The sequence below is a fragment of the Nicotiana tomentosiformis genome, chromosome 1 (assembly GCF_000390325.3).
Source record: "Nicotiana tomentosiformis chromosome 1, ASM39032v3, whole genome shotgun sequence".
Taxonomy (NCBI): domain Eukaryota; kingdom Viridiplantae; phylum Streptophyta; class Magnoliopsida; order Solanales; family Solanaceae; genus Nicotiana; species Nicotiana tomentosiformis.
Window position 1 is genome coordinate 111,318,826 of NC_090812.1, and position 12,201 is coordinate 111,331,026.

A 12,201-nucleotide genomic window follows, 5' to 3' on the forward strand; every position below is an offset into this window, starting at 1 on the left:
TTGTAAGGATGATAAAGGATATTGATATCATAATCCTTCAATAACTCGAGCCACCTTCTCTGTCTCAAATTTAACTCTTTCTGCTTGAAAATGTACATGAGGCTTTTATGATTTGTAAACACTTCATAATGATCGCCATATATGTAGTGTCACCATATCTTTTATGCAAACACCACTGTTGCAAGCTCCAAGTCATGTGTGGGGTAGTTCTTCTCATGATTCTTTAACTACGTGGAAGCATAAGCAATAACTTTTTCATCTTGCATAAGAACACAACCAAGACCAACTCTAGAGGCATCACAATATAGTGTGAACCCACCCGAACCTTTCGGCAAGGTTAACACATGTGCAGTGGTCAACCTCTTCTTTAACTCTTGAAAACTCTGCTCACAAGCGTCTAACCATTGGAACTTAACTGTTTTTTGAGTCAACTTGATTAATGGAACTGGAAGTGAAGAAAATCCCTATACAAACCTTCTATAGTAGCCAACTAACCCCAAGAAACTCCTCATTTCGGTTGACGTTGTCGGCCTTGATCAGTTCTTGACTGCTTATATCTTTTGAGGGTCTACTTTTATGCTTTCACTGGATACCACGTGGCCTAAGAATACCACTGAATGCAACAAGAATTCACATTTTGAAAACTTGGCATAAAGTTCATTCTCCCTCAAGGTCTACAAGGCTATCCTGAGGTGTTCTGCATGCTCTTACTTACTCTTAGAGTATACCAAAATATTGTCCATAAACACGATAATAAAGGTATCAAGTAATGTCTTGAAAACTCTGTTCATGAGGTCCATGAATGTAGCTGGAGCATTTGTCAACGCGAAGGACATTCCTAGAAATTCATAGTGCCCGTAGTGAGTCCTTAAGGTTGTTTTAGATATATCCTCTTCTCTGATTCTCAACTGGTGGTACCCCGGCCTCAAGTCTATCTTTGAAAAGTACTTTACACCCTGAAATTGATCAAATAAATCATTGATTCTTGGCAGTGGGTACTTGTTATTAATGGTAAATTTATTCAACTACCGATAGCCGACGCACATTATGAGAGACCCATCTTTCTTCTTGACAAACAGGATCGGGGCACCCCACGATGAAGCACTCGACCTGATGAATCCTTTGTCAAGAAGGTCTTTCAACTATTTTCTCAACTCATTAAGTTCTCTTAGAGCCATTTTATAAGGAGGATTAGATATGGGCTCAGTGCCTGGCATGAGATCGATGCCAAAGTCTATGATTCTTCCAAGAGGAAGACCGGGAAGGTCATCTGAGAAAACTTCTAGAAATTATCAAACAACTGGTATGGACTGAAGAGCTGGTGGTTCTGATTCTAGATTAATGATGTGAGCCAGATAGGCGAGACACCCCTTACCGATCATTCTCTGTGTCTTAAGGTAAGAAATAAATTTACCTACAACCGATGCTAAACTACCATTCTACTCTAAGACTTCTTCATTTTGAAATTGGAACTTGACTACTTTGGCACGACAATATAACATGGCATAGCAAGAAGATAACCAATCCATACCTATGATCACATCGAAATCCACCATTTCTAACTCTATGAGATCGACCTCGGTGATGTGACCTTGGACTAAAACTGTACAACCTCTATAGTATCTTGTAGCCTTCATTGACTCGCTAACTGGAGTAGATGTTAGAAATTGCTCACTTAGTTGTTCAGGTTCTAGACCGAGATTATTTGCAAAGTATGTAGTCACGTACGAAAACGTTGAACCTGGATCAATTATGGCATAAGCATTATCTTAGTAGACTAGAGTATATTTGTAATAACTTCTAGAGATGCCTCTACACTCTGACGATCAAGTATAGCAAACAACCTGGGTTGTCCCCCTTCCTGAGTAATTCGATTTGCACCTCTGTCTGCCCCATGTCCATCCTCATTATGAGAACCACGAGCCTGATGTGGTACAACTGTAGTAGCGGAGAAACTATAAGGACGAGTTGATTCCCCACTAAAATTATGTCGCAACTTCGGGCAGTTTGCCTTTATATGACCACTATCTCCGCAATGATAACAACCTTTAAATCGAGCTTGCACTGACTTGAATGTTGCCACTTACATGTACCACAAAGACCTTGTTATTGTGAATATTGCTGAACATGACTCTGTCTATATGGGGATGGTGTACTAAAATTCTTATTCTAGCGAGACTGGTTTCCATAACTCTGAGTACGGCTGAAGGAAAACCCACCACCTGACTGATGACTAGATTGAGCTGGTGCTAATGACCCCTTCTTAAAGGAACCCATTCCTCCTCCGCTAGATGTACCACTAAACCTGCCTGATGTCCGGGATTTCTTATTATGCTCTTTTTCTTCTCTCCTTTGTTGTATGTCTTTTTCTAAGTGCTTGAAGAAACCTACAACATAAGAGAAAGATGTCATTCCTACCGCTGCAGTTGATGTCGTATCCTTAATGTGGTAAGCCAAACCGCCAACAAACCTACGGATCTTTGCTTTTTCTGTCTTAACCATGTGAGGAACATGCTTAGCCAAACTTATGAATTCCATGTAGTACTCTTGTACACTTTTATTCTCTTGCTTGAGCTGCTCAAACTCTGTAGCCTTAGCTTCCTATCCTCTTCTGGTATAAAATTAGCCATGAATGCCTCTTCAAATTCTTCCATAGTAGGCGGACCATCATCTTCATCTCTTTCTGTTTCCCACATCTCTAAGCTGGTAGACAGCCAGCTCAACAGCTTCATCATCAAATGCCTTCATCACTCGAAGGGCTTTCTTGACACCCTCTAGTCACAACATTGGATTTTCATCATCTATAGTACCACAGAACAACGGAGGACTCAACTTCTAAAATTGATTAACTCTTGAGGACTCAGATTGTTCTGTCTATTTGATTGAGGTGGAATCTCATATATTATCCTATTCTGGTTACCATGAAGGCTTTAAACATCTCCATAGCACTGTTGACATCATTAAACATCTAACCCACCTCCGGAGATATAGATGTCTGAGCCGGAACTATTGTTGAGGTTGGCACTGGATCCTGAGGTATTTGCTCATTATGCTCCACCCATTCTTCATGTTCAACCCGGGGTACTTGAACCCCCTTTGTGGATTTACCCTTATTTTCTGAGGTGAAGCCTTCTTAGTTCTACCTTGAGCCATAATAGTAGCAATAGTTTTTTTAGCAGCATTCTAATGTCGGTGTCAGAGTTGCGAGTACGAGCTATTTCTGCTAGTTTTGGAGAAACGAATACATTAGATAATTTATTAGAGGTTGGCTCTACTGCACGATCTAACGTGTGAAAAAAATGAGACTTTTCCTAAATACTTATAGCCTCCTATTTATAGGTATGGCACGCTTCATAATCATAAACCAAATTCTACTGACAGAGATTCATAGATCCCTAGGACTCCATAAATATGATGCTTTGATACCAAGTTTGTCACGACCCATTTTTTGAATAAGTCGTGATTGGCACCCAATCGCTAAACTTGACCGAGTGAACCATCTACGCTTATCAAAGCTATTATATCTTCAAACTTTATATGCAACAATACAATACTTTAATCAACTACTTTAATTAATTTGAATATCTAAAATAAGCCAACACCAAAATTTTATTCGTAGTAACTATTGAAATACTGCAAAGTTATTATTAAAAACATCTGAATCGTAACCCACCGACTGTGTCTATGAAGCCTCTACTGATAAACTGACGCACTACTTAGGACATGAGATTCCCTGGCTAGTTCTCCAAGTAAACAAAGAAATAGCTAAATAATGATGACTCAAAGGAATACTCCACGAACAAAAGCGAAGCTCGCTAATAGCACTGGAAGTGAGGGAAGTCCTAACATGTAGGATGCTCGCCTGCAAAATCGGCTCCTACGTTGTACCACGGACCAACGCAGGTTCCCAAAAGTGAATATCAGTACTATCCAGTGAGTCTCAATGACCCCTCACTAAAGTAGAGAACGAGACTTAATAAAATATACATTATAAGAAAAGATTCCAAATGCATGGAAAACATAAAACTTCTAATAACAATTCTAAAATAATTTCATAACAACAGTCTATGAATATTCTAAAAGATTTTTTTTCTTTTTCTTTCTTATAAAAAAATACTTCACTTTATGCTTCGGGAGTTCCAACTATGCTCACTTATTTCTGTCTTAGTCACCGTGTGATCGGCATGGGTTCGATTCCAACCTGATCGAATAGGCCCAATCCACGTTGTGCCACTCGTTTCATGGTTCTCAGCGCCCATGTATCATACCTTAGCCTGTCTAGGCAAATTCTCAGCAATGAGACCCTCGGTTCGTTTGCTCCCTACTTTGATACAAGTAGTTTTAGGAAGTCAACATCTTGATAAGGACCCTCGGCCTGGACGAAGACCCCTTCTCAGAATAGAGGATACTCCCAAAAATACTTTAAAATAAACTTTTATGTGTGACCTAGCTAGGGTCTAAATTAACTTCTCAACTTTCGTGACCATTCAAGTCTAAATCTTTTCTACAACAACCTATACATACTCATACTAGTATCTTTAAATGTAAAACATGGCATAAGCATGAAATAAACATTCAAAAGTATTTCTAAAGATTCTTTCTTCTTCATGAACTTTTAACATGAAAACGACATATAAGAGTAACACAAAAATCTAAAATTTATGTACATATATCATAATAAATCATCTAAATTTTAGCTAGAACAATTCTAAGTTAATAGATACTCACTCGCTCTAATTAAATACATATTAACTCTTTCAATCAATTCATCAAACACCTTGTATGCGTGCTTTTGTGAGTTAAACCACTTTAGTAGGGGGTTATATCAACTCACCTCGAAACTCCTCGAGCCAATACGTAAGCTCCAGTCCAATTTATACCCGTCAAACAATCGATTCTACAACAATCAGTGCTTCTTAATTAATTTCAAATTTTAACACCTAAACATGGAACTTACAGTTAATACAGAGAAAGAAGGGAATTAACTATCCAATTCTTACATACTACTAATGTTCACATTTTACAAATAAATTCTACTAAGGATAATTGGCAATAGAAAATTTTATATACCTGAGTTCAAGAACTAGTGATTTATAAAAAAAAATTAGAACTTCTCGTTGCCTGCACGAGTATTTTGCTGGGAGTAGCAAGGCTGCACCTGTTATTTAAAAGTCTATTTTGTTTCCTGCTCTATTCCGTCCAAGGCTTTAGGCTTTAGGCTTTTTCCTTACAACAACCACTCTATGGGCTTTAGGTCTAATCCTTAAATGTCTTGCCCTTTTTTTCTTTTTTCTTTTTGACTAACTTGTATTCAATGATACTCACTTCTAATAACTAATAATAATAATATTAACTTTATTAATATTTTTCTATTTGTATATCTAATTATTTATAGATAAAGAAGTAACTTAAAAGTCAATCATAAGGGTTTAAATTTATAATAGAAGTATAATTTTTATGCACTCAAGACAAGATTAAAAAAAATTAAATTTTATATTGATCGTGTCTTAAAATTTTTATAGATATGAGGAATGTTACAAAAAACAACAACTGAAGCAACACCAAACAGTCAACTTGCTACTCAACAATCTAGTCCAACTACTGAAACAATGCCAATGAGTCAACCTGCTATCCAATATTTTAGTGTTTCATCTTCTTTGTAAGATACTACAAGAGTTAGAAATACAAGTTCTACTAGGAGAGGCAGAGGGAGGGACTAGGAATATGAGTTGGCAGAGTAAAGGGAAAGGGAACTGGTAGAGGAAGGGGAAGGGGAGCTGGTTCTGATTCTACAAGTACAACAACATCTGCAGCAAATGCACGTATTGGCTTTGCAACTGTTGCTTCTCTTGATGCTTGCTACAAGATCTGTTTTTACTGTTGTTGCAAAAAAAGAACGAGAGAAGTGGGATTTGGTATTCATACAGACACACAATCTGGAAGACAAGTCCTTAATGTAAGCTCTTTCATATTTTTATATGATAGCTATGTCACAAGTTATTAATATACGTCATACTGTTTATACAATTTTGAATTTGCAACCAGGAAGACCAAGTGAAAGAGTCATTTATAGTGGGGGACAATTAAAAAATAAATCACTTACCAATATTGATCTTGGGTTCAAGCCACCTGGATTGAAATGGAAGGGAAAATATGCTATTATTGGAAACCAACTTCACCAACAAAAAGAGATGCAAATCATGAAGAAAAAGGCTCACCGAAGAACATTTCACTTTATGTATTTTGTTCAAGTATTTTGTCTTGGGTCATTTTCATGAACCTAAAACTGCAATTTATTTATTTACTATTCAAGCAATGTTTCATATGTATGTTTGGCATTTAATTTTGTGACTATTGGGATGGTTTGAGCAATGAAATTTGCAGAAAAACTTAATAAATGAATGCTGAAATATTAGTCAAAATATGGTTCAACTTGTATTCATCTTAGGGTTACATTACAACATTCAAAAGAGCTACTGGAATTACTGCAAATGCTAATTAAAATATGGCATGCTTTACATAACTGCCAATACACAAAAGAGCGCCTACTCCCACTGCACAATCACGACAACCACTGTTGTGAACATGGATAAGTTAGACAATGTTTATGGGTCAGTTATTTGCACAAAGGTTGGACAAACTATTGGGGGGCTAAACCGTGATATGGCCAAGAAATTAGACAGCCCAACAATACATTTGCTTGGGAATTGGGATCTAGGTTGAGTAGGGAAGTACGTGACAAGGGGTAAAAGGGTATCATCGGCAATTATGCGAATTATGTCAACTGCTTAGGCAAAGTCTATGTTTCCTCATCGGCCAATTCTATTGAAAGAGAGTTGTCTACTTTTAGTTTGTTACAACCACCTACCACCATCACCTTCGTCACTACTAATCTTTTTTCCTCTATTATAAACTCCTCACTTTCCTTTCCATCTCTTCTATTAAAAAATACAACTAAGTTGTTGAAAACACTGATACTAGTAATTGAAAGGGATTTTTCATTCTATAAAGAACTACTATAGTAATGAAAAGGTTTGTTTTGAGGCTCTAATATTTTGTTGATATGATATTAAGTTATTATTTTATTAAAGTTTATAATTACTAAGTTTTAAACAAAGACAAAATGCAATTTTAGTTATCTAGTACTCATATTTCGAAATAATATCTACTAATCAGACAGATTCATCTTCAAGTATCTATAATCTTCAAAGAGAAAACGAAGAGCCCCTAAGACAAGGTAATCATAAAATATAAAGGTAAAGTCGAACCACAACAGGCGATGGCGGATTGGTGATCTCAATTTCAAGTGAAAAGTGTGGATCACATAATACTGTTATTTTACGACAGTAGATAAGAACTTGTACGATATCATTTGAAAGAAAAAAAACGGTTTAAGTGGAGGTTAGTTAATTCGCCCTCGGCCTTATAGATCTATGACTTGTATGAGCCACTGAGATATTATGAGATATTCTGGTTAAGGCATAAAGGTCTATACATTACTTTGAAACTATAATAGAAATCCAATAATGTCTTACAGAATTCTCAAGCAAGATAATCAACTCTTTTGGCGATATTCTGCCAACTGGTGAACACCTCTATATGAACTCTTTTGGCGATCCATCAAGTGGTATTTAGACAAATGTGTCAATGTTAAAACTGTCTCAAAGTTTACGGCATACTTTTTCAAAGAGAAAATGAAGAGCCTACTTAATCGTTTAACAAAATGCTGAAGTTATCCTCTAAAACAACACCGTAATGAAACAAGTCCTGAGACCACTAAAGACTACATTAACAAATAAACTACACATGGAGAGAAAAATGAACATGCCTAAAGCTTAGCAGTTTAGGTAAGATTCAAATGCTTGTCTGTCCCGAGGACCATCCAGATTAGGTAGACACTTTCGTATCTCCAAAAAAGGCCATGAAAGGTTTCAAGCTTTCATAGATGAGATTCAAGCATTACCAGTACTATTGAGAAGAAACATACTAATACTTCTGTATCCATCGTGATAAATGCACTAAACCATGGAAATGAAAACATTTGATGTCTTTGATAGGTGAAAACCTTTTAGTACTGCAAAATTCTGAGCAATAATTCTTACTAAGACAAAGCCCTTAGATATCCAAAAACTTAATGATAAACCAACAAAACAAGAACTGTTAACTACTCAGGAACCCTACTTCTACACAATAGCATTGGCAGCACTTGCAATCCTAGGCCAAAGATCAGCACATTCTTTCCCAATTGGGCCAGTGATGGCAGACCCTACAAATGAAACATTAAAGAATAAGGCAAGGAAAAGAGCAAGGCAGGTTCGTATAATTAGGGCAGCCCGGTGCACCAAGCTCCCGCTATGCACGGGGTATGGGGAAGGGCCGGACTACAATGGTCTATTGTACACAACCTTACCATGCATTTCTGCAAGAGGCTGTTTCCACGCAACCGAAGAAAGCAATGTATTAAGGGGTTAACGAAGTAGCTTGAATCTTCAAAGGGGGAGGGGGGGATGACTTCAAAATAGAGTCGAGCATGTATTTTAAGGGGAACCAATGATACCCTCTAAAATAAATAAAAAATCTGCACTATTCAAAGTAGACCGAGTTACCTTTCATTTCACCCTTGGGGTTAACAATCACACCGGCATTATCTGCAGAACCGAAAAAAATGAATCAGAGACAGGTTTTCATGTGTTCTTTTAGAAGACATGCACCAGCAGAAACTGACTTCATCTATGCTAGTAAGAAGATAATAATATGTAAACACAACACAGTGGTTTGCACAGAAACAAAGCTGGCAAGCCATCTCACAAGAGGAGAAACAGAACTACAACTGAATAGAAAGATAGGATTGATCAATGCCCTGAAAAGATTCCTCAGTCCTAAATCAGTTCGGGTCTTGGGTACACTATGAATCTATATATCCATTCCAATATATGCTAGTCCATTCCAAGCTTAAAGACTGGAACTAACAGTGATATGCTAGTCCATTCCAAGCTTAAAGACTGGAACTCACAGCTAATGTAGCAGCTCAAACAAGAAATAAAAATCCAGTAATTAACGAATAAGATTGAATTGCACGTGTTTATGGATTGAACAAGAATCAAGATGAGGAAATGGTAGAATTTGAACTCCTACTACTTCTATCTCCCTAGGTCATTTTTTCATACATAAAGCAATTTCCCACGGTCAAGGTTAGTAGAGCTCCTACTTCAATAAGACCAGCAAAGATGCATTCATCACAATATAATTACTTGGCTGTTTAGATACACCTTTTAAATATTACTAGCTACATTACTATCACCAACCCCTCCTTTCGAATTCCTCATAAAGCCATAACAAGTAATCATAAACATAATATCAACAGATGAAAATTCAATAATTCAGCTACACATCACAGAAACAAAATTTCAATATCAATCAATCCACTATAACATAAATCCTCTATATCCAATCCACTATATTCCAGCTCATTTTCACAAACGAAATAAAAACAAGGATACTCTTAAGAATATACCTTCGAAGTACATGAAAACACCGTCCTTTCGGCGCCAGGGCTTGCGCTGACGAACAATGACAGCTGGCATAACCTTCTTCCTGAGATCTGGCTTACCCTTTTTCACAGTAGCCATCACCATGTCACCAACACAAGCTGAAGGCAACCTGTTAAGCCTTCCTTTGATCCCTTTCACTGAAATGATGTACAGGTTCTTCGCGCCAGTGTTATCGGCGCAGTTCACCGTCGCAGCCACCGGCAGACCCAGTGACATTCTGAACTTGTTCCCAGCGGAACCTCCTCGTCCTTAAAAGTTAAATACACATTTTTCAGAAATTCAAAAAAAAACCTTCATATCGAAAATAAAGAATACAACTAATGATAGAAAGAAGTGGAAAAAGGTTGAATGATACCTCGCTTCGACATTGCGGACGGTGTCGATCTTCACGGCCCTCTCTCTATCCACCGAAAACTGAAGAGAAAAATGGTATTTGGAGGCGTTAGGGTTTTATATAGCTAAATCTGCAAATTTGATTAGGGTTTTGTTTATCTTCTATAACAATGGGCGGCGGTCCAGTGTCCCAGGTACATATGAAAGTAATAGCAGCTCTAAAAGATTGCTATTTAATAATTAGCCAGTATATTCTGAATTTTAATTTTTTAGTTTAATTTTTTAGAACAAAAATGTCTCAAATTATCTTGAAATTAAGATTTTTAGTTTAAAATTTCAGGACAAAATAAATACTGGCTAATATCTAAATAACTTTTTAGAATGGCTATTTGTGCATTTGCCCTGTGTCCTAGTGCTCGTTTGGCCCAGTTATCATCAAGAAATGAGATTTTTCCTTCCTATACAATATTTGAAATTTATTTACCAAAATTGTCTTAGTTTCGTATATTACCCGCCTTAAACAATTATTACTTACAAATTATATACAATCTATTATTAGTGCCTTAAATTAGGGGATTTAGTTACACATTTTTCCTTTTTTCTCTCGATCCTCATGGTTGATCCTCGTGGTTGCTCCTTGTGATTTTTAATCCCGTTGAGCTGGGAAGTTCCCACCAAGAATCTTGGCGACCCAGCTGTAGCCATTCCCAATACGAGAAAGGAATTCAATGACGTTGATCGAAAGGCCATAGGAAAGAACTTTCGTGCAAAGAAAATTCTTGTTTGTGGCATTGGTCCTGATGAATATAATAGGATATCGGCATGCCAATCAACAAAAGAAATTTGGGAGGCTCTTTAGACAGCTCACGAAGGAACAACACAGGTTAAGCAATCCAAGATCGACATGCTCACAACTGAATATGAGCTCTTCAGGATGAGAGATGATGAATCCATCCAAGATATGCATTCTCGCTTCACCTCCGTCATTAATGAGCTTCACTCTCTTGGTGAAACCATTCAAAGAAACAAGCTTGTCAGAAAAATCCTTAGTGTTATGCACAGTTCTTGGGAAAGCAAAGTGAACGCCATTACAGAGGCAAAGGATTTGCAAACACTGACCATAGATGAACTTGTTGGTAATATAAAAACATATGAAATAAAGAAGAAGAAGAAGAAGAAGAAGAAGAAGAAGAAGAAGAAGAAAAAGAAGAAGAAGAAGGACAATGAAAGAAGAGAAACCCAAAAGGGAGAAGAACCTGGTCCTCAAGACAGACAACAATGATTCAAGTGGTGAGGATGGTGATATGGCTTACTTGACAAGAAGATTCCAAAAGATGGTTCGCAGGAATGGAGGCATTCCAAAAAGGGGAAGTTCTAGCAAGCCAAAAAAATTATGACCTCTGTCATAAATGTGGCAAGCCAGGACACTTCATCAAGGAGTGCCCTCTCCTAAAGCAAGATAAGTACAAAAATAACTTTGACAAAGCAACCAAGAGGAACCCGGTTCCTGATAAATGCTTCAAGAGAAAGAATGTCGCTGACAATGTTGTAAAGCAAGCTCTTACTGCCTGGGGAGATTCCTCCAGCGAATCTGAAGAAGAAAATGATCATGGTAATAGTTCAATGATGGCAGTGGAAAGTGAAGAAACTGAGTATGACTCGATCTTTGCCTTGATGGCTCAGTTTGATGATGATGAAGATGACGACGATGATGAGGTCAATTTTCTAGATGTTCAGAGAAATTTGAAATCTTATTCTCCTAAAAAACTCATGTCTTTGGCAAATGTGTTAATTGATGCTTATCACAGTCTTATAAATGATAAAGATGCTTTAACTGTGGAGTTAGGAGAAGCAGAACAAACTAGAGATGACTTAGTAATCGTTGTTGTTGATTTGAAGGAAACAATTGAGAACCTGAAGAAAGTGAAGGATACCTTAGATGAAAAAAATGCACATATAGAACATGAAAGAGATGATCTAATAGTTGATGTGGTAGACCTAAAAGAGACTTTTGAGTGTGTAAGAAAGGAAAAAGAAGTCTTAGCTGAGAGAGTTGCTAACATTGAGCATGAGAGATATGACCAATTAGTGGTGGTAGTGGACTTGAAGGAAATAATTGGGGAACTTAAAATGAAGAGTAGGCCTAAAAATTCTCAAAAGGGAAAGGAAGTTGCAAGTGAGGCACACATTAGGTTTAAAAGTGAGTTAAATTCAGTGAAGTCTAGCATGTATGTTGAGCTTGAGAAAAACAAACAACTTCATGAAGAACTAGGTAGAGTAAAGAGTGAACTTGAAAAATCACTCAAGTGAACCTGGT

General features: G+C 37.1%; 3 protein-coding genes and 1 long non-coding RNA gene across 4 annotated transcripts; 2 read left to right on the forward strand and 2 right to left on the reverse strand.

Moving 5' to 3' along the window:
- Positions 1 to 227: 227 nt before the first annotated feature.
- LOC117281996 (uncharacterized) lies at positions 228 to 2,696 on the reverse strand. Its single transcript, XM_070199423.1, has 5 exons — positions 2,546 to 2,696; positions 2,202 to 2,387; positions 1,825 to 2,082; positions 1,532 to 1,741; positions 228 to 415 (listed from the first exon to the last, which is right to left on the reverse strand). Exons 1-5 carry the CDS (start codon positions 2,694 to 2,696, stop codon positions 228 to 230), a joined length of 993 nt encoding a protein of 330 aa, XP_070055524.1.
- Positions 2,697 to 5,494: 2,798 nt separating this feature from the next.
- LOC104118330 (uncharacterized) lies at positions 5,495 to 6,422 on the forward strand. The gene is made up of 2 exons (XR_691242.4): positions 5,495 to 5,956; positions 6,046 to 6,422. It is a non-coding gene; the product is annotated as an uncharacterized lncRNA (long non-coding RNA).
- Positions 6,423 to 7,984: 1,562 nt separating this feature from the next.
- On the reverse strand, positions 7,985 to 10,082 carry LOC104118328 (large ribosomal subunit protein uL14-like). The gene is made up of 4 exons (XM_009629554.4): positions 9,907 to 10,082; positions 9,515 to 9,799; positions 8,607 to 8,648; positions 7,985 to 8,266 (listed from the first exon to the last, which is right to left on the reverse strand). Exons 1-4 carry the CDS (start codon positions 9,917 to 9,919, stop codon positions 8,184 to 8,186), a joined length of 423 nt encoding a protein of 140 aa, XP_009627849.1. The 5' UTR covers positions 9,920 to 10,082; the 3' UTR covers positions 7,985 to 8,183.
- Positions 10,083 to 10,788: 706 nt separating this feature from the next.
- LOC138908774 (uncharacterized) lies at positions 10,789 to 12,194 on the forward strand. The gene is made up of 2 exons (XM_070199425.1): positions 10,789 to 11,020; positions 11,230 to 12,194. Exons 1-2 carry the CDS (start codon positions 10,789 to 10,791, stop codon positions 12,192 to 12,194), a joined length of 1,197 nt encoding a protein of 398 aa, XP_070055526.1.
- The last annotated feature ends 7 nt before the right edge of the window (positions 12,195 to 12,201 follow it).